The sequence below is a fragment of the Pavona decussata genome, unplaced genomic scaffold, assembly GCF_977016875.1.
Source record: "Pavona decussata unplaced genomic scaffold, jaPavDecu1.1 SCAFFOLD_509, whole genome shotgun sequence".
NCBI classification, from domain to species: domain Eukaryota; kingdom Metazoa; phylum Cnidaria; class Anthozoa; order Scleractinia; family Agariciidae; genus Pavona; species Pavona decussata.
The window spans coordinates 103,369-129,500 of record NW_028145826.1 but is presented as its reverse complement, the minus strand read 5'-3'; the positions used below and the strand labels follow the sequence as shown (position 1 = coordinate 129,500).

Here is a 26,132-nt window from a genome sequence, read left to right as displayed (position 1 = left end):
CTTTAGTTACTATTAAAAGTATACAATTCGTCAAATTAAATCTTAACATGTAAAACGACTAAAGTCTGCTGAAAAGATTATTTCCTGAGGTAATTTATTGGGTGACCTTCCATTTTATGATCTTCTTTTTTTTCTTTTTTGAAGGTGAGGCTTCCGTCAGGTACAGTGGTAAGAATCCTGCGTTATTATTGGGGAAATAATATAGTGATGGAAGCTCCTAAATCAGACGAAACTAAAACGGAAGGCATGTGTGGAAATTATGACGGCATACCAGATAATGATTTCAAAAATGGGCAAACGACTTTCTCAGACCAAGATGCATTTGGAGAAAGTTGGAGGTAATCAGTGAAAATTGCTTCTCCTAACTGGCGAGGTGATGGGGGAACATACATACATACATACATACACACACACACACACACACACATACATACATACATACATACATACATACATACATACATACATACATACATACATACATACATACATACATACATACATACATACATACATACATACATACATACATACGTAGGAGATATATTTTCTAAATAATTTATCATTATTATTACAGTCGAACCTGTATATAACGGCCCTGTATTACCTGTATTAAGCGGCCACCCTCTATTAAACGGCCAGTTTTCAAAGTCCCGATTTTTTCGCTCATAGAAACGCTGTATTTGTTACCTGTATTAGGCGGCCACCTCTATTAAGCGGCCGCTGCCACCCTGTAGCAGTCCTATGTTTGTCTTTCTTTGTTATTTTTACCTGTATTAAGCGGCCACCTTTCAGTGGGAACTAAGCCATATGTTATTTTATGCGGTATTTTATTGTGCTTAAAATGCGACATATACAAAGCTACTGTAAGCTGATACTCGGCCGTTTAGTATCGTTAACACTTTTCAGATGTCCGCAATGTGCTGTAGTACCATATCACAAACGGTAAAAAAAGTTTGTTTTGAATATGCTTCACTCTTTAGCTAGAAATTCCTCTTTAATTAGCTTGTTCCTCAGCCATGTGATGGAGAATGAACCGCCTTCAAAGATCACTGTCAGATGCTATAGAACATGCAACACAATTACGGGCGTTTGCGCAGTACCATGGATAACAGGAATTGTCGCTGGCAGTGTCGACAGTTAACGACTTTGTTAAGTATTGATCGCTTGAAAGAGTGTTGATTGTCCTATTGTTTCCTTGCATGAAATATTTTTGTATGATACGCCATCAAAATTGACATTAGACCACGCCAAGTGAGTATTTTTAGCGATCCTGTATTAAGCGGCCACCTGTATTAAGTGGCCAGTTCCTCAAGTCCCAAGGGTGGCCGTTATATACAGGTTCGACTGTATTATTATTATTATTATTATTATTATTATTATTATTATTATTATTATTATTATTATTATTATTATTGTTATGTTGTTGTTGTTGTTGTTTTGTTTTTTATTTTGTTAGGGTAAACAAATCACAAAGTCTTTTCGAGACAGTACCTCCCTGCGATGCTGAGCCACAGTGTGACAACTCAGAACTGGAAATGGATCGCTGTAAATGTACTAAAGATGGTGGGGCGATGTCAATTGAATGTAACCTCACTCTGGCGGAGCGCAACAGTATAAATGGAGGAGGGTTTAAGGCCGTTACCAACAATGTTCAGAAATCTAATCGAAAAAAGCGAGACCTCATCTATAGTGATGATATAATTTACCTTTACGATGACCATGAACCGGAAGGAGACATTCATCTCACGCGAATGAAACGTTCGGCGAATACCAAAATGTCTTTAGAAAACGCGACTGCATATTGCAGAAAAACCCTACTTAACACAGCTGCTGCTAAAGTCTGCCTTGAAATTTCTGGAGTTAACGCCAGCAGTGCTATTCATTCATGTGCAGCTGATTTACTAGTAAGAACTGTAATTAGGAATCTTAGCATGTATTATGCATTGAAAAAAAAATAGTACTGATACTATCTGACGTAAATCGAGGATAGGCTCATATGTATGGCAGATGGATGGTGAAACAACTAAGCTACTGCGACGAAAGTCATTTCCTTTGATTCATGTGTGACACATATCATTGGCACAAAACAAGACAGATTTCGTTTTCCGTATGCTTACGGTGTTTGTTTATGGTTTCTGATGCTTCGGCAACTCATTTGCCTACGCTTGAGTTGCAGGTTGATAGCCAACCTAAAGGCATTGTTTTAACAAGCTACGAAAGCTAATTATGTATAAATTGTTTTAAAAGGGTTCAATTTACACATTTCAGTTCCCGAAAACATTTAACCGTCACATCATTTCCTGGTTGGTGCAACCTGCAGATTCGTTTACCTTAGCGAACCAAAAAAATTGCCATTTTAATCACACGACCATTTAATGAACCTATTTTATTCTATCTACAAATTCAGGTTACTGGAGACCTCACTTGGATAGAATCGGCATTCGAAAGTTTGAAAGTAAATTGCGAGTTTCAGGCCGTGAAAAACTTCTCTGCCTATGAGAAAGACGAAGAAGGAAACTTTGTCCCTCCAGTCAAGATTGCACAAAACCTATGCCCGAATGACTGCAGCTTTAATGGTAACTGTACCAATGGGAGTTGCATATGCTATGAGGGATTTGTTGCTTCTGACTGCTCAATGAGATTTGATGAGGTTCCTCGACTGTTCAGGTAACAATTTGCTAACCTTTTTGGCCACTAACGTGACGGGTATTGCTGTGTCATGGTTTTATTTGAAGTTGTTGGCCTAACGTTAAGTGAAAGGAATAAAGTTGTTTTCAACAGATACCGTATTTTCTCGATTAAACGCCGGACCCCGATTAACGCCGGCCTTGTTTAAACGCCGGGTCAAAACTGTTAATTTTTAAATAAACGCTGGGGGCGTTTGTTCGAGGTATCTGCGTTTATTTGCGTCGAGCCAACAAGTATAGATATTCACTAGAAAAGTACTGCTATGACACGTACTGTACGGTATACTGCTTTTGTTACTTTAATAAATGCTTAACAAACAAACAAGTCTGGCGTAATATTAACTGCGATGTATACTGTACAACAAAACAAACTTGAAAATATATAGCAATGTTCACATTCCTGTTGTTATGACTGCGGCACTCTCAGGTCTGTCAGGTCGGGTCCATGGGAGAAATTGTCCCGCCTTGACAAACTGCACAAGGGGTCTCAAAGAATGTAAAATAATAAATCAACCTAAAAATTGGTGAAAATTTTACTTCATTAATAAACGCCGGACCCCGATTAAACGCCGGCGTCAAATTAACGCCGGATCCCTGAGGCCAAGTTTTAAATAAATGCTGGGGGCGTTTAATCGAGAAAATACGGTATTCAGCTCGATATACTCATTAGCCAAGGTGATGCATTTTGAACAAACACCGTGACCTGCTATATTATTTTGTTGTAAAGTTGTTACTTATTGTTGTTGCTGTTCTTGTTGTTTTCGTTTTTGTGGTTGTTAGTTGCTCTTCGAATATGTTAAGCATTTATTTTTTTATTCACATGACGCGAGTATTTGTTTTGTTTTTTCTTCCTTTGACATTATGAAGTTTGTCGGATACTGTTCAATGTTGGCATAAACCCAGTGCCTTGTTTCAAGACACAAAGTACATTTCTATGTCTCTAAATTCCCCAAGTTCTTCAATAACAAAATTGTGACCGATGTCATTTGAGGATTTTTGTATAAATTAAAAGACGGCGTGCGATAAGAGATATACTAGCACGTGAACTGACCATTTGTCACAAGTTAGATGGTATGATCATCGAACTACATATATGTTTTATCTACTTTCTTAATATTTGTCAGCAACATTCATTCAGCTTCGTAATTCTTTTTAATGACCTTTTTTGGCAGGATATTAAACAGTGGAGTTTGCGATATCCGCACCAGACCATGCATGAGAACTATTGTCTTTGGGGAATACTTTTTGGATTCCAAAAATCTCACATGTCATGTGAAGGAATTTTCGGTAAGTTGATTTTGTACTTGTTTTTAGTCTTTTTTAGTAAAAGGATGAGGAAACTACCGAATGATGAAAGACGGACTGAGACACATTCCATTTATAATTAAAAATCGGTGCGGTTTATATCTAGCGTTTTGAGGGCTTTATATTTTCTAGCAACTGCAATGCGTTTATGCAGTTGAAATTGATTGCGTTTGTAGGTAACAGAGCTTATCTTTGATACAGTGAGGCCCATTGAACAAATAGATGGGTGGGAGTATTAACAACTGAACTGAAAATGATTATGGTAGCTTCTAAGTTTGCTCACGGACAAAAAAACGTGAAAGATTTTCAATGAGTAAACCTCCAGTTGAAGTCATTTTATGAAAGTTTACCTAACTATCTGATATTCTGTTTACAGGTAATTCCGACAAGTAAATGGATTCCATCAAACAAAACCAAGAGGCACGATGCAAGCAAAACTGATCTGTTTGCCGTCGAATGTCATCTCCCTGAGCCACCGATCAACCTTGGTAACTTTGACGTGGAGGGGAGTCCAGCAGCAGGATATATGATTTCCGTTTCCAATGACAAGGTCCATAAAAGCCAGGAAGCTTTAAAACTAATCATCTTTGACTCTGTTTGCCAGGAATGCAACATTTCCCATGGATGTTCGTTAAAGGTAAACTGAAATTTATTTTCTTCTGCACCGTAATAATAATAATAATAATAATAATAATAATAATAATAATAATAATAATAATAATAATAATAATAATAATAATAATAATAATAACATGGAGAAGAAGAAGAAAAAGAAGAAGAACAAGAAGAAAAAAAAAAAAGAAGAAGAAGAAGAAGAAGAAGAAGAAGAAGAAGAAGAAGAAGAAGAAGAAGAAGAAGAAGAAGATGAAGAAGAAGAAGAACAAGTGTAAATTTTATCTACGAACGTTACGGGAAATTTGAATTCAATAACATGGATGACAGTGAGTGTCTCGTCGAGTTCCGTTTTTAGAAGAGAGACATCCCAGTCTTTCTGTGGCTTAAAATGAGATAATTTCACTCACATTTAAACGCAGCGGCTTTAAGGAAGTGCTTGGGCATTTTCTTTCTACTTCTGCCTGCTCTCGTGGGATCTTAAGGTCTTTAATAACAAAGAAAGAAAAAGAAAAGTAAAAAAGGAGAGTAGCCCAGACAATGAAAATATTTGACAGTTACTTCACAAATTCGGGTAATATACGGTTCATCGTCATCCTGGCAGATGATGATACAGGAGTGAAACATTTGTCTGATATATGGCAACATCAGTATCAACGGATTTACCTTTTTTTTTTTTTTTTTTGTAATCTGCCTACTCGTGGGATGATTACTTCCTATTGAAGGAGCCAGTAAGAGATGGCGTCAGTTCTTAGAAGTGTAGACAGCCAAATGAAACCTCTAAGGTACTACGCCAATCTTCATGAACTAAATCCTACATTTCATTACAAGTTTGCTAAGAAAAAAAAAAAAGCTTGAAGCAGGGTTTTCATTTGAGGCCGGAGGCCGGACGTTTCGTCCGGTCGTTTGCCATTCCACGCCCGGTACTTTGAGATCAATATTGGCGATTTTTTTTTACTACTGTATTATATATTTTTCTTACCAAGGCATCTCATGAACATACTGACTGGAGGATAACAGAAAAATCAATTACATTCTTCAAAACGACCATATTACTCTTTTTCTTTACTTATTGAGCGGCGGGATATTTTATTGGTTTCCCCTCTTCATTTAAACAGAATTGAAGTGACTATTTCGTTTCACAGACAGTGATGATTCAGCTTTTAGCTCGGACCTTGATGAATAGACTACACTCTTGATGAATGGACTACAACCCAAGTTACCAAACATTTTTAAAAATCAAATAAATTCGCAATGATAAGCCGATGAAAATTCTGTTGTTGCCATTCTCCCTCCCCCTCCTCTTACCAACTGACCATTTTCATTCAGTAATTTACTTTTTAAAGAGAATTTTAGTGAGCGCCATCATTGCCTAGGAAACTGTTTCCTTGGTTCCAGAAACACTGGAAATGGCGTTTCTGAGTATTCTATTTTAAAAATTTCCTGGGGGAGCATGCCCCACACCCCCCTAGGTACTTGCGCCTTCGGCGCTCGCGAGGCGCCTTACGGCGCCAAGAAATCATTCACGTCCGGTGCTTTTAGAAGTATGTCCGCTACTTTATGAAAGAGTTGAAAACCCTGCTTGAAGGGATGTGATGTAGTCCCCACTAATGTGATATAGTTGCACTACATTTAGCTATGTGGGTCTTTTTAGCCGAGAAACCAGAATCATTCCTCACGATTTTTTTTTTTCCCTTTGTAACATTAATTGCCTTCTTCAACCTTTAAAACCTGACCGACTGGTGATAATCATTATAGTTAGCCTTATCATTGTTAGTTTTCGATTTCCTTTTCTCTTTTTCCTTGTTCGTATCGTTATCCTCTTATTATGTATTTTCTTCTAACTGTAGAGTGGCTCATGTTTGATCAAAAACCATTGTTTTGCTGAGGGTAATCCAAGTCCCAAGGACTGGTGCCAACAATGCAATACCACAGTTTCACAGTATCATTGGACAAGACGAACAAGTGAGTAAAAGTCAAAAGCACTGTCAACTTCTGATAACTGGAACCTTCAACGAAAATTGAAAAAGGTTCTAGTTATCGGGAGTTGAGAACAAATGATCGGAAACAAGGAAAAAAAACATCAGAGCTTTATTGGGTATTTCTATTCATACAGTGTGCAATTTAATCAAATCCAGTTATAGAGAAGTTGAGTGATAATGGAAAAATATTGCTAAATTTTTCATCAGAACGTCATGTAACAAAAAACAAAGCAAAACGTCACAAGAAGAAAAAAAACTGCGAACTTTGCAGGTTTCAAAGAGAAAAACGTCGGGCTACTTCTACAGACTTCATGCAGTTTACTTTTTTCGAGAAACAGACAGTTAATACGCTCTGACGCTTCTCAGCTTATCTATTCGATACTTTCGATTATTCTTGGAAGTTTTCTACCACTGGATTTGAAGGAATCGATATCTGAACGTCCACAAACAAACTGAACGTCTGTAGCAAGTCAATGGGGTGGCACAGTTCGAGTTTTGAGGGGCATTTCAGGGACAGCTCATCAATCACAACTCCGTCAGTCCTCCTCTTCCAGCTCATCTTCATCTGACCGAAATCCATGGTTCGAGTCATGAAGGGTAAAATTATATGGCAAATGACCTGAAGGGAAACGAAAAGTGGTTCGAGCAAGCGGAAGATTCGTGTTATCGAGGGTTTGAGTTACCGACGGTAAAATTACAGTAAATGTGTGACAGAAATCCGGGGGAAATCGACTGATTAGTTTCTTTCCATTTGATAAAATTTTCCTTTCTTTGTCAATTTGTTACTTTGTTTGTCTGATTCTTCATTTATTTATTTATTTATTTATTTATTTATTTATTTATTTATTTATTTATTTTTCTACCTTTTTTTTCTTTCTCTCTCTAACGAGGCCCGGAAGATTTTAAAGCTAGGCGCATTTTAAAAAGGGAAAAATAATTCTGCTATTCCGATGTCAGGAAATAAATTTCTAGCCTATGAAATCTGATGGAAAATTTCCAAGTGTATAAATGAATTACGCAAGGCAGAGACAGAGGCAGAGACAGAGGCAGAGATAGACAGAGAGACAGAGACTGGTTTAAGAATACTGGCACTAACATGCCCCTTTTTCCCATTGCAGTCAATTTTCCTCCAAACATAACCACACCAGGCGCAAGATTTGCTCTTCTTGGAGAAGACCTTGAGCTGCAGTTAGAGGGAGAAGATCCTGAAAGTAGGCCTTTCGTAATATCGTTGATAAGTGGAAACCCAGCCAGTGCTACACTGACCAACAAGGCTGTACTTTTGTGGAAACCTGAGTCCACGATCAAACAAACATTTTACTTTAAAGCCACTGACGAGTGTAACGCTTCATCAACATTCGAGATGACAATAGAAATAATTACCTGCCCTTGTACGGATAAGGGAACCTGCAAACCAGATCCAAGGCATCCGCGTGGTTCAGGCATGTACTATTGTGAGTGTCAGCCCGGTTATGAAGGACGTAGATGTGAAAATGAGATAGACGAGTGCTTATCAAGCCCTTGCATTCACGGTGAGTATTTGTTGCAAAGGGAATAGAAAGCAAACGTTCATATTGGATGACAGCTAGCTACTGAGAGCCTTTGTGATTGTCTTAGCAAATACCTCAAACTTAGTGAAATTTTTTTAACAAATGTATTCGGCTTCGTATACGTAATTTATATCTACTTAGTTTAATTTTGAGTCGCGCAATTTTCTTCCCACTCTCCCAGTCATTTTATGGTATATTTTCATTAAAACTTTGATCATTGTATGATGCAGTTCCAGAGTTTGGATTGAATCTGGTTAGCGGCCATGGCGTGTAGGCAAAGTAGATTAAGGAGTGCTAAGTTAGTGATGATGTCATGCGCCCCTGCAAAATCTGCGGGGATGCCAGATGAGCGTCCCATGATCCATTCATTCAATCAACGACTTCCCATACAATCTCGAGTATAATCTGCATAAGGAGTGCGTTCTTTCTACGTCGGAGCGTATTTATGAACAAACAGGATAGAAATACACAATTGTAAGATAAAACAACCACAACAACAGCAAAATTATTTATGCAAGATAAGATAAACGCAGCATAGATGATTTGATTGTGTCATACTACTATAAATTTCCGCATGATTTCTATTTGCTACAAGCCAAGAGTACAAGCAGTTTTTTTATAGATCGTAATCTGAGAGGAAAAATGGGGGAAGTCTTCTACCCTAGTGCAATACAGCACGTTTTGCAAGTCCAGATGTGACGTCTTGCCCAATAGCAATAGAAATTAACATCTTTTCCATAGAAATATGGATTCTTAACCCTAATACCAAAGAGGGTGCAGGAGGGTGTCAGGTTAAGCGAACGCTTAGAACTTTATTATTTGTATGCCTGGATTAACCCTATCTAGACCGGGAGAAGGACGGATTCTACCGTTCTTTGCCCAAGTTCGTCCCACACAGAAGATCTGCCTCAAATATCTATACTAGACAGATTATTCGTCAGATGATTCATCTTGACGGATGATCCGTCCGTACTATCAATTCGAGCCATAAAAAGCCATCCAATTACTGCTTCAAAGGAACATGTGTTGATCAAGTGAACAACTACACCTGTCAATGTGATCCTGGCTACACTGGTCATGACTGTAGTGTTGATATCAACGAATGCCACTCTTCTCCTTGCATTCATGGTATGTATCTACCGATTTTATGAATTTATTTTATAACGTTATAACTAACGAATTAATTAATGATCGCCTTTACATGAAAGTTAACGTGTTTACAATAATAATGGAATTTAAAATTACCAATGGAAATTTACACATGAACTGGGTGACGAAGTAAATGGTCTGAGAGCTAAGGTTTATATCATTAAGGTCAAAGCTAAGCTACAGTTTGATGCTATCACACTGAAGACTAATCAGTGCCCATTAGACTAATATATTAATATATGCTTATTCCATTTCAGATCATTCTGAAAACCCACACGTAGTATTTTAACATCACCCTGAATGTCACTGAATAGTAAAAAATGTTAAGTGATTTGTTTTTTAAAATTGATCGAGTAATTACAAGGGGAAAATGTTTAACAGGTAATAGTCTTAATATATGACGAATAGTTTGTCACTGATTTGTTAGGCACCTGTGTCAACGAAATCAACAATTTCACTTGTAACTGCGAAGCTGGTTATACTGGATTGAGATGCGATGTAAACATTGATGACTGCTACTTATCCCCTTGTGGAAATGGTAGGTGGAGGCAATATTATAAATGCAATAATATCCTTTCTAGGCTGACATTTTTTTGTCTACACGGGTCTGGGAGTAATTACTACTTCCCAGGCATAAAGGCCATGACAATGAGACTTGGATAGATAGTAGGTCCAAATATCTTCCCTTTGCCGCTCGCAACGGGAAAGTAATCAAAACGAAAAAAAAAAAAAATGACATACGAACATGAAATGTACTGTTTATCTTGTACATTAAAACCAGGAATCGTCCGAAAAGTCAAAAATTGGTTGCCATGGAAACACCGATTTTGTTGAACCCTGACCTACCTTAGCAAATTGATTCCAGATAAGGATGGTCTTGCGGGGATAGCAATGAATTACTTCACAGTAGTGAAATAAAATGAAAACTTACGATACAGCTACTTTCGCATTTTTAAAGCAAGTAAGAACGCCGAATTCCCTAGTTACTTTCTCGTGATTTGCCGTTCTGAGAAATTGCATGGTCGACGGTTTTAAAAACCTCTTAGTCTGTAGGATGGACACTCAAAGCCATACACTGTATTGCAGGATCCTGGCGTGGTGTATAAGAAACAACGACCGGGCCAATTGCGATGATATTTTGTCCCAGCATCTTTCACAAAAAATATGTATCGGTATAACTTTAATTTTCTGACTTTCATGTGTTTACAGCAAAATACGTTTTTTATTATTATTATTATTATTATTATTATTATTATTATTATTATTATTATTATTATTATTTTCTTAGGGACTTGTGTAGACCTCGTAAATAATTACACTTGCAGTTGTAACGTCGGATTCACTGGTCGAAACTGTGATGTAATCATCAAAAACTGCACGGCAGATTCTTGTTACCCCAATGTGACTTGCCACAAGAAGAGTGAGACAGTTAGCTGTGGCCCGTGCCCATTCGGCTTCAGTGGCGACGGAAAAAATTGCGAAGGTGCATTGAACAATTATATATATTATAACTAATAATAACTATTGCTTTTAAAAAAATTAGTAATTGCTCTTCTTTCTTCACTGTTTTCTTTCTCGTTGTCGTCTTTTTTATTGTTTTCCTTCTTCTTGTTCGAACACTGACGCCTCAAAATGACATTTTATTGCATCGCTATTCAATTTTATGACTATAATGATGACTGCTACTTATCTCCTTGTAGAAACAGTACTTAGAAGCAACATAAAATATACGGGCCTGTTTTTTTTTTTTTTTTTTTTTTGGGGGGGGGGGGGGAGGTTTTCACTCTAGACACTTAAGGCTGGCAATAAGAATCTTTAAACTGAGGAATGTCTAGTCAATTAACGAATGAGAATATGTTATCCTTCGGCTATGTTCAGATATCGACTACTGCAGAAACGCCACCTGCAAGAATGGTGCTTCGTGTGTGGATGGATTACACAATTACACGTGTTCGTGTCTTCCTGGATTTACAGGGGATCATTGTGAAACAGGTGTATGACTGACAAAGAAAAAACTTGTTTTGTTAAATGATGCATTACATTTTTAATTTATTTATCAACCAATATATAAAACACAAGTTTTCTACTTTCTTTGGGTGAATTCGAATTTCTCGAAAGCTTCAAGCAAGTTCTAGCCTTCCTCTGGAATTTAAATTTATTGTATAGAACAAACATTACGGAGTATGTTTGTTTAAAGTAGGGGGAATACCGTGAAATATGCAATAGTATTTAATTTACACGTCGATCAGGGGAATTCTTATGAGGTCCTGTGCCCCTACTTTCGTTCAGTAAATTTACTTACTTCTTCGTTAGATCATTCGTGGAAGGAAGTTAAACTATTTGCATCTCCGTGTACCGGGTAAAATGCAACTGTCGCTGCTTCAACTGTTTGCCTGTTGTTATCCATAACGCGTGGATTATATCAGAACGAAGTCAAGTATAACGACTTACTGTTACTTGCTATTTCCGGCCATCAACCTTTGCATGAGTATCACTATGTCATTTGTAAAAATTGTGGCCGTATCTACAGCTAGGTAGCCTTGCGAAATGGAAGATCGTTGAGTAATTCCACTGGCATCCTATATATTAGTTAATAGGGGGCCTCTTCGATAACACTGAACTGTTTTATATTTCTTTTTCTTTTTCTTTTTATCAAGACGTGAACGACTGCGTTAACAATAGTTGCCTCAATGGTGGATCTTGTATGGATAGAGTAAACAGCTATTCCTGTGTTTGTCCAGCTGGCTTCACTGGAAGTCACTGTGAAGTTGGTAAGATTCAAGTTGTGATGATGATCATCGCTTCTTCGTTTTTCTTTTCGAAATCTGGAGTTAGACATTCCATTAACATGAAACAAGTCAGTAACATTTAACATTTTCGCGAACATGTGGTGCCATAAATTTTACTTTTTTGCCACTCCTAGATATCGATTACTGTGTGAACGCTACTTGCAAGAACGGTGCCTCCTGTGAAGATGGATTAAACAATTACACTTGTGTTTGTGTAGCTGGATTCAGAGGGGACTATTGTGAAACAGGTACAGATCGAAAAATCCATCAGGCACACAGCTGGTTTTCTTATACATTCATTCCATACATTCGTTCGTTCATTCATTCTTGGTTGTTTCGTTGAATTGGTTGGATGATGCGTTCGTTCTTTCGTTTATTTGACAGTTTTTTACATGTTGTATTACACTGAAAAAATTCACTGGATAGCCTTGTCCTCTGTTGCTCGTACATGTCGGCTACAGTGTAAAAGTCACTGAAAAGAATTGTGTTTCATGCGTTGATGGATTCAACATATTGTGATCGATGCCTCTGCATCAATGGATTCCCGGGGTGATTATTATTGTGAGACAGATATGCGTTTACCTTACTATACTACTACTAACTTCATTGTTGTGCTGTTTCCTGAGATTTCTTTCCGATTCGCGCTGAAAGAACAGGATGTTCGTTGTCTCCTAGTTTATTACTTTAATTATAACACCAAAAACGATCGGTAGATATTTTTACAAAGACTTTACAAGCAGAGTCTTTATTAATGTTACACATCGCATTTCATTTTGCAGACATCGATGATTGTGTTAATCACACATGTGCCAACGGTGGATGGTGTATTGATGGCATCAACAGTTACTCATGTAATTGTTCCGTGGGATACACTGGAAATCGCTGTGAGACTGGTATGGCTGTGTTGACGAAGATACGTTAACCGATCACTTTTCTTTGCAATTATCCAAGGGTATAGAATTACTCCCACACTTATGCAGTTGATTCCTGCAGTCCTTTCCTTATTTTGATTAGTTTCTAAGTGAACAACCAGCATGGTGCAAACTTGTTGGAAATATTAATGGCTGTTGAGGAAAACTTGATACATGCCCTGCAGCCTAGAAATTCTGAGCTTGTGCTCACGATGGGCTGTTTAAGCTGGGCTTTCTTTTCGTATCTGCGCTAATTCCAGAGAATACCAGACTTTGGCAAGTGGACTGTAAAAATGGTGGTAATCATGTCGAAGGACGGAGTACTTTAATACATGTGTATGTCAGCACGGATTTCAAGGACTAATGGGTGTGAAACGGGTGCGGTTTCGAGGAACCACTGGGAAAAATTCAGATTACTAGACTAGCACTCAACTACCAAAAAAAATTCTCTGCTTTAGTGTTGGTAGTAAATAATGCAAACAAGGCGAACTTTTTTTATGCCACAAGAAAGGACCCGCTGACCTTATTTAGCTTTGGCCGGCTTTCGTGGAGCTACTGGGGATAAAACTCTCTTTCTAACTCCAAAAGCATCAAGACTATGAAGAAGAGACGTTCGTCTAGGTACGCTTTTCTTTGAGGTCAGACGACATGTGACTGGCAGAAGCATGCAAACATAATCACTACTCGTCAATGATGGAATTTAACTGAAATGAAATTATTTAACTTTGTAAAATGTAGGAAAAGGTACACAAAGTTTGATGGTGTTTTTCTTTAATATACTAAAACACACACTATTTTCTATGTCGTTATTACTTTAATTATAACACCAAAAAAAGACCGGTAAATATTTTTACAAAGACTTTACAAGCAGCCTCTTTATTAATGTTCCACATCGCATTTTATTTTGCAGACATTGATGATTGTGTCAATCACACATGTGCCAACGATGGATGGTGTATTGATGGCGTTAACAGTTACTCGTGTAACTGCTCCGTGGGATACAGTGGAAATCGCTGTGAGACTGGTATGCTGTTCATGTAGGCGAAGCCACGTTAGAGATGCATTTTCAATGTGATTAAGCAGAGTTCGAGAACGCAGTCACTGTGTCGACGGAGATACATTAGGGCCGGTTGAATTTTCAATCCAATTTACGAAGACTTGTCGAATTACTTCCATATTTTATATTTGACGCATTTTTTCGGTTATATGTCAGATTTTTGTGCCAAATTCAGTTCTTTCCTTATTTCGGTTACTTTCTACATGAACAACCACCATGTTGCTAATTTTTTGAAAACATTAATAGGTTAAACAGGACATTCCTCGTCTTATTTCTTCAGCAGATTTAATTTAACTGCACTGATATTCCTTGCTATTGATAGGTATCAGAATTTGTCAATTGGACTGTAAGAATGGCGGCTATTGTGTTGAAGAAAATTGAGGGCTTTACATGTGTATGCCAGGAAGGGTTTACAGGACTAGAATGTGAAAAAGGTGTGGTCTCGAGAAACCATTGCAAAAAATTCAAATCACACGTAGCTGTGTTCAGTGAGAAAAGCGATTGGCTTAATAACTTCCTTTTGGATATTTTTGCCTTTTTAATTTGCCTTAACCCTATGTAGATTCTCCCTGCGGCCACTTTCAACCTGAAAAACGTTTTTTTAGTATTCGAGCAAAAGTCGTGATACTTAAGAAATTTTTCAGAAATTTATTTGGGGAAAAATTTGATAAGGCCGGTTAATGTTTATTGATCTTGATGTTACCGTTGCAGCCTATCTTTAACAGGTAATTTTTTTTTCAGAAAATGGAATACCTCTTTTCTTACTGAAACTTTCAGTCTTTTTTATTTATTTATTTATTTATTTATTTATTCATTTATTTATTATTAATATTTATTATTATTATTATTATTATTATTATTATTATTATTATTAATTTTCGTTCAATTTCAAACTTTCCTGGAGTTTTTGGAGGAAATCCAGAAATCGAGGATAGTGGATCCAAGATGGCCCCCATTTAGCAACTCGTCATATGACGTCATCCCTTCCTGTTCTGAACCTCAAAGGAAACAACTTTGGACATACCATCTACATCCCAAGCCTCATTGTCATAGCTTTTATACATGTCCTAGCCCCTGTAGAAAACAAAAAAAATAACGCACGTTCTAGATACGGTTCAATTCTTTTTTTTTTTTTTTTTTTTTTTTTTTTTTTCACCGGGAAAACCTGGTCATACGTAACATGTACAGTGTTGACTTTACCTCGCCTTAGAGAACTATAGCAACTTAAGCGAGAGTAAAAAATTTAGATCAATGCGGTAGTGACCACTGAAATTGTCTTAAGTTAGGCACACTCTTGGTTAGCTTTGACTTGCCTAACAGGGCATCCGGAATTTAAGTTGAAGCATTCAGGTGTTATAGCATCGTCCGAAAAATAAGTGCTCCCATTTGCAAGACGCGCTTTGTCAATATCATGTTTCAATGTTGCTTTCTGTTTTCAGCCATTTCAAGCAGTGAAAGTATAGTTGCAAGCAGAGCAACAGGGAAAAGAACGATGGTGACTTCAAAACCGACTGCATCAATCAGTTCTTCTCACTTGACGACAACATTCTCCTCGGCTGCTATTTTGCTCTCTACAAGCAGTGGTTTTACCACAACTGTCTCGTCGCAGCAACAAAAAGAATCCATGTTTACGACTACCTCAGAAAACATGGGTGTGAGGACTTCGTCTATTATCACCAACGCTGACGCAAACCAAGTTACTTCAGAAACTGGTACGTAACTGTTAAAACAAAGCTAAAGTTATGAGAGAGTAACCTCTTTCATTTTTCAAACAATATTCTCATAACTACAAATGAGATCGTGAATGTTTTACCCTCCAAAAGCAGCAGCGTCACAACGACTGTGGCATCACAACAGAAAAAAACATTCAGTGTCTCAAACTACCTGACAAAATCTACGTGTAAGGTTATCGTCCATTGTCACCAATGCGGACCCAACACAAGTTATTCCGTCAGTAACAGAGGGACCAGAATCTGTTTCGTAACTGCCAAAATTGTGCTAAACTTATGCATAATCTTTAAGCCTCGTTCATCTTACAAACACATGAGAATCTGGATTCTGGATTCTCAAAACACCAAATGAGACTCTGGATGTAAACAAATTTCATTATCCTACAAAATATTCGTCTGTATTTTCTTCTTACAAGGCGACAACATTTTCCTTAACAGGTGCCCTGTCTACCACTAGCAGCGTCTTCGCCACAACTGTCTCATTACCGCTGCAACGATCTATACTTCCAACTACCACACGGAAGATTCCTCTGAGCTCATCGTCCACAGTTCCTAACGTTAAATCAACCCAAGTAACTCCAACAGCAACGGAGGAACCTGAAAAAGGTGAATAATTGTTAAAACTTTACTTCAGTGATCTATGACGGTCGTTAATTTACCTATCACACAAGAATATCAGAATAAAAAATGAATTCGTGAACGAAGATGAGCCACAATCCCTTTTCAGCATTTTTTCCCGTCATTTAATCTGCAATTATTATTATTATTATTATCATTATTATTATTATTATTATTATTATTATTATTATTATTATTATTATTATTATTATTATTATTATTATTATTATTAGTTTGGACAGCTGCCGCAAAAGAAAATTGGAAAAGAAGTGTGCGATTAGATTTAGCTTTTCATTAATCAAACAACGTTTAACTATGAAAGAAATGTGATGGAAAATTTTTTTTTTTTTTTTTTCCAGCCTGGTGAATGAATGAGAATGATGATTATTCTAGAAAGTGACGCAGGCATACTCGGCCGAAAAAAGAAATCCGAGTGCTCCTATCAGGAGTCGAACCTAAGACCGTCCGATTACTAGTTCGGATGCTCTACCACTGAGCTACAGGAGACTCGTGGGAGCTAGGGCCATTAAACTAGGTTCATGGGACAAACATCCTGCATACTGCTAGGATTTGAATGTCGAACGTGTGGTATATGAAAGAAATGTGATGGAAAATTTCCAGCCTGGTGAATGAATGAGAATGATGATTATTCTAGAAAGTGACGCAGGCATACTCGGCCGAAAAAAGAAATCCGAGTGCTCCTATCAGGAGTCGAACCTAAGACCGTCCGATTACTAGTTCGGATGCTCTACCACTGAGCTACAGGAGACTCGTGGGAGCTAGGGCCATTAAACTAGGTTCATGGGACAAACATCCTGCATACTGCTAGGATTTGAATGTCGAACGTGTGGTATATGAAAGAAATGTGATGGAAAATTTCCAGCCTGGTGAATGAATGAGAATGATGATTATTCTAGAAAGTGACGCAGGCATACTCGGCCGAAAAAAGAAATCCGAGTGCTCCTATCAGGAGTCGAACCTAAGACCGTCCGATTACTAGTTCGGATGCTCTACCACTGAGCTACAGGAGACTCGTGGGAGCTAGGGCCATTAAACTAGGTTCATGGGACAAACATCCTGCATACTGCTAGGATTTGAATGTCGAACGTGTGGTATATGAAAGAAATGTGATGGAAAATTTCCAGCCTGGTGAATGAATGAGAATGATGATTATTCTAGAAAGTGACGCAGGCATACTCGGCCGAAAAAAGAAATCCGAGTGCTCCTATCAGGAGTCGAACCTAAGACCGTCCGATTACTAGTTCGGATGCTCTACCACTGAGCTACAGGAGACTCGTGGGAGCTAGGGCCATTAAACTAGGTTCATGGGACAAACATCCTGCATACTGCTAGGATTTGAATGTCGAACGTGTGGTATATGAAAGAAATGTGATGGAAAATTTCCAGCCTGGTGAATGAATGAGAATGATGATTATTCTAGAAAGTGACGCAGGCATACTCGGCCGAAAAAAGAAATCCGAGTGCTCCTATCAGGAGTCGAACCTAAGACCGTCCGATTACTAGTTCGGATGCTCTACCACTGAGCTACAGGAGACTCGTGGGAGCTAGGGCCATTAAACTAGGTTCATGGGACAAACATCCTGCATACTGCTAGGATTTGAATGTCGAACGTGTGGTATATGAAAGAAATGTGATGGAAAATTTCCAGCCTGGTGAATGAATGAGAATGATGATTATTCTAGAAAGTGACGCAGGCATACTCGGCCGAAAAAAGAAATCCGAGTGCTCCTATCAGGAGTCGAACCTAAGACCGTCCGATTACTAGTTCGGATGCTCTACCACTGAGCTACAGGAGACTCGTGGGAGCTAGGGCCATTAAACTAGGTTCATGGGACAAACATCCTGCATACTGCTAGGATTTGAATGTCGAACGTGTGGTATATGAAAGAAATGTGATGGAAAATTTCCAGCCTGGTGAATGAATGAGAATGATGATTATTCTAGAAAGTGACGCAGGCATACTCGGCCGAAAAAAGAAATCCGAGTGCTCCTATCAGGAGTCGAACCTAAGACCGTCCGATTACTAGTTCGGATGCTCTACCACTGAGCTACAGGAGACTCGTGGGAGCTAGGGCCATTAAACTAGGTTCATGGGACAAACATCCTGCATACTGCTAGGATTTGAATGTCGAACGTGTGGTATATGAAAGAAATGTGATGGAAAATTTCCAGCCTGGTGAATGAATGAGAATGATGATTATTCTAGAAAGTGACGCAGGCATACTCGGCCGAAAAAAGAAATCCGAGTGCTCCTATCAGGAGTCGAACCTAAGACCGTCCGATTACTAGTTCGGATGCTCTACCACTGAGCTACAGGAGACTCGTGGGAGCTAGGGCCATTAAACTAGGTTCATGGGACAAACATCCTGCATACTGCTAGGATTTGAATGTCGAACGTGTGGTATATGAAAGAAATGTGATGGAAAATTTCCAGCCTGGTGAATGAATGAGAATGATGATTATTCTAGAAAGTGACGCAGGCATACTCGGCCGAAAAAAGAAATCCGAGTGCTCCTATCAGGAGTCGAACCTAAGACCGTCCGATTACTAGTTCGGATGCTCTACCACTGAGCTACAGGAGACTCGTGGGAGCTAGGGCCATTAAACTAGGTTCATGGGACAAACATCCTGCATACTGCTAGGATTTGAATGTCGAACGTGTGGTATATGAAAGAAATGTGATGGAAAATTTCCAGCCTGGTGAATGAATGAGAATGATGATTATTCTAGAAAGTGACCACACGTTTTCAAATCCTAGCAGTATGCAGGATGTTTGTCCCATGAACCTAGTTTAATGGCCCTAGCTCCCACGAGTCTCCTGTAGCTCAGTGGTAGAGCATCCGAACTAGTAATCGGACGGTCTTAGGTTCGACTCCTGATAGGAGCACTCGGATTTCTTTTTTCGGCCGAGTATGCCTGCGTCACTTTCTAGAATAATCATCATTCTCAACGTTTAACTATTTTCGACAATCTTTTGCCAGACAAAAATATATGTAAGGCATTCCTAGTGAAATGTTTCGTAATTAAACTTCGCACAATCATTATTTATTGCATCTAAAAGATGCAACAAAAAAGCAAAACAGACCAATATTTATCATTTATTGGCTTTTAACGTACATCTAACTTAGTTTGCTGCGAAGGAGACTCTTCTCAATTATCAAACCTACAACGTTAGGCATCATTCATGCGAGCTGGTCTTTCTATTGTGCTTCGAGTTCTGTTAACTGTCCAGGTTGAGGTCACAGACACCTTGAAACTCATGAAAACAAGATGTAAAATTGCGCCTTGAGTCGTGATTTTATTTCGTTTCTGAAAGAACTTGCATCAAACACGCTCAACATTCGCAGAGAGATATTAAAGATAGCGTTTCTTTGCACAGTACAACCTTCGAAATACTGGGCCCCTTCATTCCTTTGCCTACAAGGAAACGGAAGACATTGTAACGCTTCATCGTGTAAACAACTAAGCAAACTGAAAGTCAAACGATTGTGATTGGTTTTACGTAAACGAAAAATATATTTACGTCAATTGGCCAATACCCCGTTGATATGATACCATCTTCCGGTTAAGTGGCAAAACGTGATATGAAAATGATATCCACGAAAAGGAGTCGGCTCAGACAGTTTTTGGCTGAATTGAGACCAAAGGGGAACTGAAACGAGTGTTGAATTGACAATTTTTTCCCAAATTGCGACGTAGAGGGTTGAATCATATTTTGTTGCGTTGAACTACATTCTATAAGCATTATGGGCTTAACACCTGAGATCTTTTAAATTTGCATTACGAAATCGAGAAACGCCATTAATGTTATCTGTATTCTTAATTGTTGCAGAACATGTTTTCAAACTAAAAATCATTGAGGAATGGAATGATGATCTAAAGGACAAGAGCAGTGATGCCTTTAAAGATTTGTCTTCACGATTGGAAAGCGAGGTTAGATTAGTACAAACAAGAAAGTTTTAAGTGGCCAGCATTGCTGTGTATTCAGCATTGCTGTGTATTACTCAAATCCATCCGCACCATTTTTTGTTTTCAATATCACTTTTGAACCGGAACAGAACGTTCAGTTTAAAGAGCCACGTTTTGGTTTCACCTGTTTTTAGAGGTCAGCAATCTTTATTTGCAGATCTGGAAAACGTTCTCTGGAAGAGAAGATTTAATTGGAGTGAAAGTCATATCCTTTAGGTATGTATGCATTGGATGAGTTCCTGTAGTTTGTGAATTGCCCTAACCTCCCCCCCCCCCCCTTCCCTCCAAATGCTGACCCTAGTAGTAGTGTTCTCTCGATTGCCAGGATATTTTAACTTGCTTGCGAGCTCTGTTATTTAGAAGAGTTTCATGCCCAACACACATTACCAATGGTGTAGGGAAGATCAGGCTTAGTGACCTTAGGTCTTTCATTGGTCATGCTTTATTTTGTGCTCCAGTTGTTTCTATGTTTTCTTTATTATTCTTTTCCGATTCAACATTTTTAAACCTAAACGTAATAATATAATGAATAATAGTAGCAGTATGGCAGTGAAAAGAGAAAAAAAAAGGTGGGTCCAGAAAAGAAACGTCGGTAAAGTGATAACATTTAATGAATTTATTTTGAAACATAAAATAGACAGTTGGTTCGATGTTTAATTAATTGTTTTATGGTTATATATAGAAACACCAAAAATTATTCTTAGTTTGCTTCTTTCTTTCGTTCCCAGTAAAGGGAGTGTCGTGGCAGAGTTTCAGTTGATGTTCAACAAAAACGTGGCCCCTGAAGAAGCATTTTCCCATCTCAAGAACCAAATAAGTGATGGAAATCTTGGTGGCCTTCGGGTTGACCCTTCGTCTCTAGAACAGGTGTCACGTGTAACTGAAGGTAATTTTTTTTTTTTTTTTTTTTTTTTTATCATTGCAAGACATAGTTATCAACCGGAAAATTATCCGAGGGTCAGAGTTCAATTTGATGTTTTTCTTTCCTTGTTTGACCAATAAGACAAGAGAGGGAAATCATGTTACTTTTATTTATTACTATTATTATTATTATTATTATTATTATTATTATTATTATTATTATTATTTTTATAATTTCACTTGTGAAGTAAACAGGTGAATGAACATAACGATGTGAACAAGAGCATTGCAATTGCTTGATAAGCAAACACTCCTGGAATTGGAAGAATCAAAATGTAATAATTAGAATCCTAAAGACGTTAGTGTTCATTTCCTTTCCTGTGCGGTAGATGATGTTATAATCCTTTAATTTGGATTCTTTGAAAAATGAACAAAAAAGATCTTTTTCTCAATAGGTCAGGCACACAGCAGCCTGTTAAATAGACTTCTTGACGCACTGTTTCCGCTTCACTAAATGAAACTTTCTTGAACTCTCCTCAATACTTGCATAATATAGTCGTGCACCAAGGCGCCTTCAAGAAACCTACAACCTTCTAAAATGCATTTTCAATAATATTACACAAGCTTTTGCTATTTAACGACAGTTACGAAAGACATGACTCAGCATTCTTAAAGGTTCTGGACTAATTCCATGGACTGTGCTAGAATGTTAAATAGAATGTTCGAGAACGTTCTGCGAAATATAGACAATTTTCGTAACAGTCATAAAAAGATAAATGCCGGGACAACATACTAATCTGCTCTAAATTCGTTTGTATAGAGCCAACCAAGGAACCGAAAGAATTGAAAATGAAATATGCCATCATCATTGGTGCTACCTTTGGCGGAATATTTGTTCTGGCACTTGCCGCTATCTGCCTGGTGCGCTTCAAAAAGAAGAAAACTTCAGGTCGAAAAAGGCCTGGTTTAGGGGTCATGCCCTATGAAGAAGCGTTTCCAAATCCCGAAAAGTATGAGTTGCAAAATACCAAGTCAATGGAAAACATTCTTTACTTCGAGGGGGTGGGCGCATGGACTAAGAGAAATGGAGGAAAATCAAATGAAGCGTTTGATTAACATGATTGCTTACACGCGCTTTCCTAGCTATCAAAAGGCGGATGACTTCACTATAAGGGAACCTTTTAGTTAAACGGTCGATATATTTAACGGGTTTGCAGACCGTACACCAACTACCAGACGTTGGTATTCTTATTTAAAGACTTTTTTATTAGGACTGTTAACATTTTACAGCTTCTAGTAATAATGCAACTACTCAGGGAAGGCTGCCAATAGTCTTCTTATGTTCCATTAGTTTTGTTATGGGATAAAGTCGCAACGGATAAAATTGGGAAAAACGAAAAAAGAAAGAAAAAAGAAAATTAAAGCTTTATACGATTGTTGTGCTACGCTGAGTGGAATCCCGTTCTCCCGAGCTTTTAGTTTTTATATTTTTACGAGTCTAAGTATACAGCTTTGTAGGTATTTTTTAGAAAAATTAAGCTTAGTTAGATACTAGCTAATGCTACAAAATGTAGGTTATCTTGAAGTTTTCATGTTGACATTTTTACAAGTCAATGCCTACAGTTCTTGGCATTTTTGTTTTTGTTTGCAAAAATTAAGCTTAATTATTTAGATGCTGATGCTACAAGACGTAGATTCTCTCGAAGTATAACACAAGAGAATAGTTTTGGGAGCAAACTGTTTTGCTTTCCATTAAGTTTTCTATTCGTTTCACTCGCTTGGATATCGTATTTACATTAACTAAGTCATCCGTCTTCTGTAAATTGCTTTTTGTGGCTGAATAAAAATGTGTTTCGACGACGATTTTTGTCTTTTTGTTTTGTAGCCAACAGTATCAAGATTATTAATACTATTTACTTTTCTCGGGTGGAAAGTGTTCACGTAGGAGTTGCCATAAATTTAACCGTCTGTGATTTCGACGATGTGTCAATTAATGGATGTCAGAAGAAAGTCAGTCTCGAGACGATTGATTCCTCATAACGCCACAGCGAACCCACACAAACGATGTGACCAAGAAATGTTACATGTAAGGGGTGACTTAAACTTTAAACACGAGGTGGCAAGTTTGCAAAACATGAAAGGACAAAGTTCGCCAAATATCGTAGACAAAATGCAAAAAGTTAATTGAGGGTTTCTCATTTCTTCCTTCTCTACCCATAATACTAGTGTCGTGTGATGTTTAGTTTCAGTCTGAATGTACCTTCGATGTTAATCCGAAAAACGTTTACTTTATTTGAATGGCCATACTCTACGCTTTCACTGAATTGCTCACAACAAGAAACACTAATGCAATCAATGTGTGGTATTTTCTCGGCAACCCCCAGTCCCTGGACAGACATACTTCGTCAGTAAGACAGGTAATGGTAAAAAAAAGGTTGCCACAGGAAGTCTGTATCTACTTTTGAAAACCTTTAATATTAGTCTTTATCATTCGTACACTGCATTACTTCCTGCGTATAAACAGCAACTTTGTGCAAGGCTATATTTGTTTTGTCTCCCCAGGGAAATGATTCGTTGGAGAGGCCGTTTATTCTCGTTTGACCCCTCTTCAAAGCTCTCGACGTATCTGAAAAACGAGCGTAAACACGACTATAAAATTAGCGTAAGGATAAATGAAACGCGAAAATAACTGCTTACATCATGGTCGAGAGTCAATGCTGCGTTTAAAGCTTTGTTTATAAAAAAAAAAAGGCTAAACGTAATAGCCTAATAGCCCTAATAGCCTTAATTGGAATTTGACAATGATATTTACATATAGAGAACAAAACCGTACATTCCTCCTTGACACCTTTTAAGGATCTTAAAGCGCTATGGACAGATCTTTTAAATACAAATAACTTTGAAATCTTAACATAAGGATGAAGGTAACAAGGAAATACCGGAATGTATCCTGATTGATTCTTGTGGATTAAATCTGGCAGAACACGCTTCAGTCTTTCCGCAATGAATGTAGATGGTCGAAGGGAAGATAACAATTTTAAGGAGAGAGTTTCGATGAAAAGCAATCTACAGCCACAAGTTTTGCAAGGTAAACTTGTAATGTTGGCTTTCTAATCAAAATACGGTGCTAAGCGCTAAGATTTACTTGGAGTATTGGCTTCGATAACAGAAACTCTAATTCGATTATTTGTGTTTGTTGACAAGTGGGAGTTTGTGATTTTCTCGACATAGAGCGTGCTTTTTCGTGCAGAAGTTAAGAGCCCCAGACTAATTTTTATATCCTTGAAAAGAAGACCATTTCCATTAATCACAACCTTAATCTCAAGCGCTTCTGAGTTATACCGCATGGGAAAAATGTTTATTGAAAAACTGCTCCAAAATGAGAGTTTTACTCAGTGAAATATTGATGATTTTCAAACTCGTGCCGTGCATTCCTATTTAAGTAAACAATCCTGGTTTTAGACTTGAATCATTTTCCAGTGTCTCTTACACAAATGTACCAGTTTGAAAAAACCGTGCTTTCCTTTTGCGCTTTTCACGAGCGAAGTTCTTGTGTTGTTACTCGGCGCACTAATTTCCGCCACGTTATGACGGTCGGCGCCCGTTACAGTTTTTGAGAATTTTCTTGAAAAGACAACCAGCTTTGAACAAAAAAATATATCACGTTTGTTGGCTTATCATAGGGTATTTCTGAGCGAAATATGAAGATTCTGAAATTTTGAAGCATGTGCCACATTTTACTGATTTCACGCGGTCTTCAGGGACATTCTCTCTTAATAGTTCAAAAGAACTTCCTTTCTAGCTGCCGTGCACATGCGCTTTTATGATAGGGCTTTGAAGGGATCAAAAGTGCCAATTTACCTTACTTTGTACTTCATTGATTCTACGCCCGTTATTTTGTTGGATTATAAAAGAGCTTATACCCAATACTGGATCAATATCTCGAGCAATGTTTATTGCTTCATGAAACCACCGTGTGATTTGTACGCTTGAAAAGTCACTGAAAAGTTAAAACCCCTGTACGTCAAGTCATCTGTTGCAGGACAGAGAAACAAAACAAATCAAAACAAAACAAGAGACTGATACTAATATGTGTTTCTAAATTTATCCCCGACAGTGTGTGAAGTGTGCAGTTCAAATCGGTTGAAACCCACAAGTGCACATTCGTACAAAACCTCACTAGGAACAAGTTCAATTCTCTGAATTGTAATTTAGCTGCTTGTTTCCAAAACCAACTTAAAGTTATCGTGTACCTTCAGAAAGAAAATTTTTTATTTTCATTTTTTTAGATAAAAAAATAAACTTCCCAGTAAGTTCTTACAAACAAAAAAAGAATTTTCGAAAAAGAGTGAGTATTTGCCGAGAAATTGGGACGTAAGCGATTTCCACCGGAAGTTAAATTTTACTTTGATTGACAGCATGTTGCTGCCGGTGTAACCACCCGTTGCGGTATTTGCGCGATCGGTCTTTCTCTAGTCTTGAACCCCACACGTTCTCGCACTTCGAATATCCTGTATTTAGTGGAAGAACTTGCGTTTGTTCGAGTACGACACTGACATAAAAGAACACAAAAGCTCTAAGCTACACTTTAAAGTAGGTAAAGGTCTTAAAATCTTCCAGCAAAGCGAATATTTCGAGACGCGCTTGTTAATGTTTCAATTCGCGAGTCCGTGAACCGCGCTTCATGAGCCTCCTTTTTTTATTTGCGGCTGAACGTTATCAGATCACTTGTGTTTGGGTGCGTAAAACTTACAAGTCTCGGCAAGCGGAAACAAAACAAAAAAGCAATTGAAAAATAAAGTTAAGAATCATGTCCCATGTCTTGATCTTTTCTCACGTCACCCGTCGCTGTAAAATAACTAGTTAAGGGAAATCCACTGCTTTTGCT

At 37.9% G+C, this 26,132-nt stretch overlaps 1 protein-coding gene across 5 annotated transcripts; it reads left to right on the top strand.

The window, feature by feature from the left end:
* The first annotated feature begins 72 nt into the window (after nt 1-72).
* LOC146450118 (uncharacterized) lies at nt 73-23,104 on the top strand. Of its 5 annotated transcripts, XM_085100726.1 has the most exons (21): nt 75-338; nt 1,460-1,907; nt 2,411-2,670; nt 3,863-3,977; nt 4,372-4,632; nt 6,458-6,572; nt 7,708-8,121; nt 9,157-9,267; nt 9,716-9,826; nt 10,577-10,771; nt 11,167-11,280; nt 11,946-12,059; nt 12,212-12,325; nt 12,857-12,970; nt 13,899-14,012; nt 15,485-15,757; nt 16,214-16,381; nt 20,247-20,347; nt 20,541-20,599; nt 21,112-21,269; nt 22,065-23,104. In XM_085100726.1, exons 1-21 carry the CDS (start codon nt 208-210, stop codon nt 22,358-22,360), a joined length of 3,786 nt encoding a protein of 1,261 aa, XP_084956852.1. In that variant the 5' UTR covers nt 75-207; the 3' UTR covers nt 22,361-23,104. The 5 variants fall into 5 exon arrangements, with proteins under 5 accessions (XP_084956853.1, XP_084956856.1, XP_084956855.1 ...); XM_085100727.1 differs by lacking the exon at nt 13,899-14,012 and having other exon boundaries at nt 73-338; XM_085100730.1 differs by lacking the exon at nt 15,485-15,757 and having other exon boundaries at nt 74-338; nt 13,899-14,025; nt 16,233-16,381.
* The last annotated feature ends 3,028 nt before the right edge of the window (nt 23,105-26,132 follow it).

Bases quoted from the DNA above. Each gene is read 5' to 3' on its own strand.
- LOC146450118 (XM_085100726.1), top strand. From the start codon at position 208: ATGGAAGCTCCTAAATCAGACGAAACTAAAACGGAAGGCATGTGTGGA. The intron at 9,268-9,715 runs GTATGTATCTAC...CTGATTTGTTAG, and splicing joins CTCTTCTCCTTGCATTCATG to GCACCTGTGTCAACGAAATC. The intron at 10,772-11,166 runs GTGCATTGAACA...GGCTATGTTCAG, and splicing joins CGACGGAAAAAATTGCGAAG to ATATCGACTACTGCAGAAAC.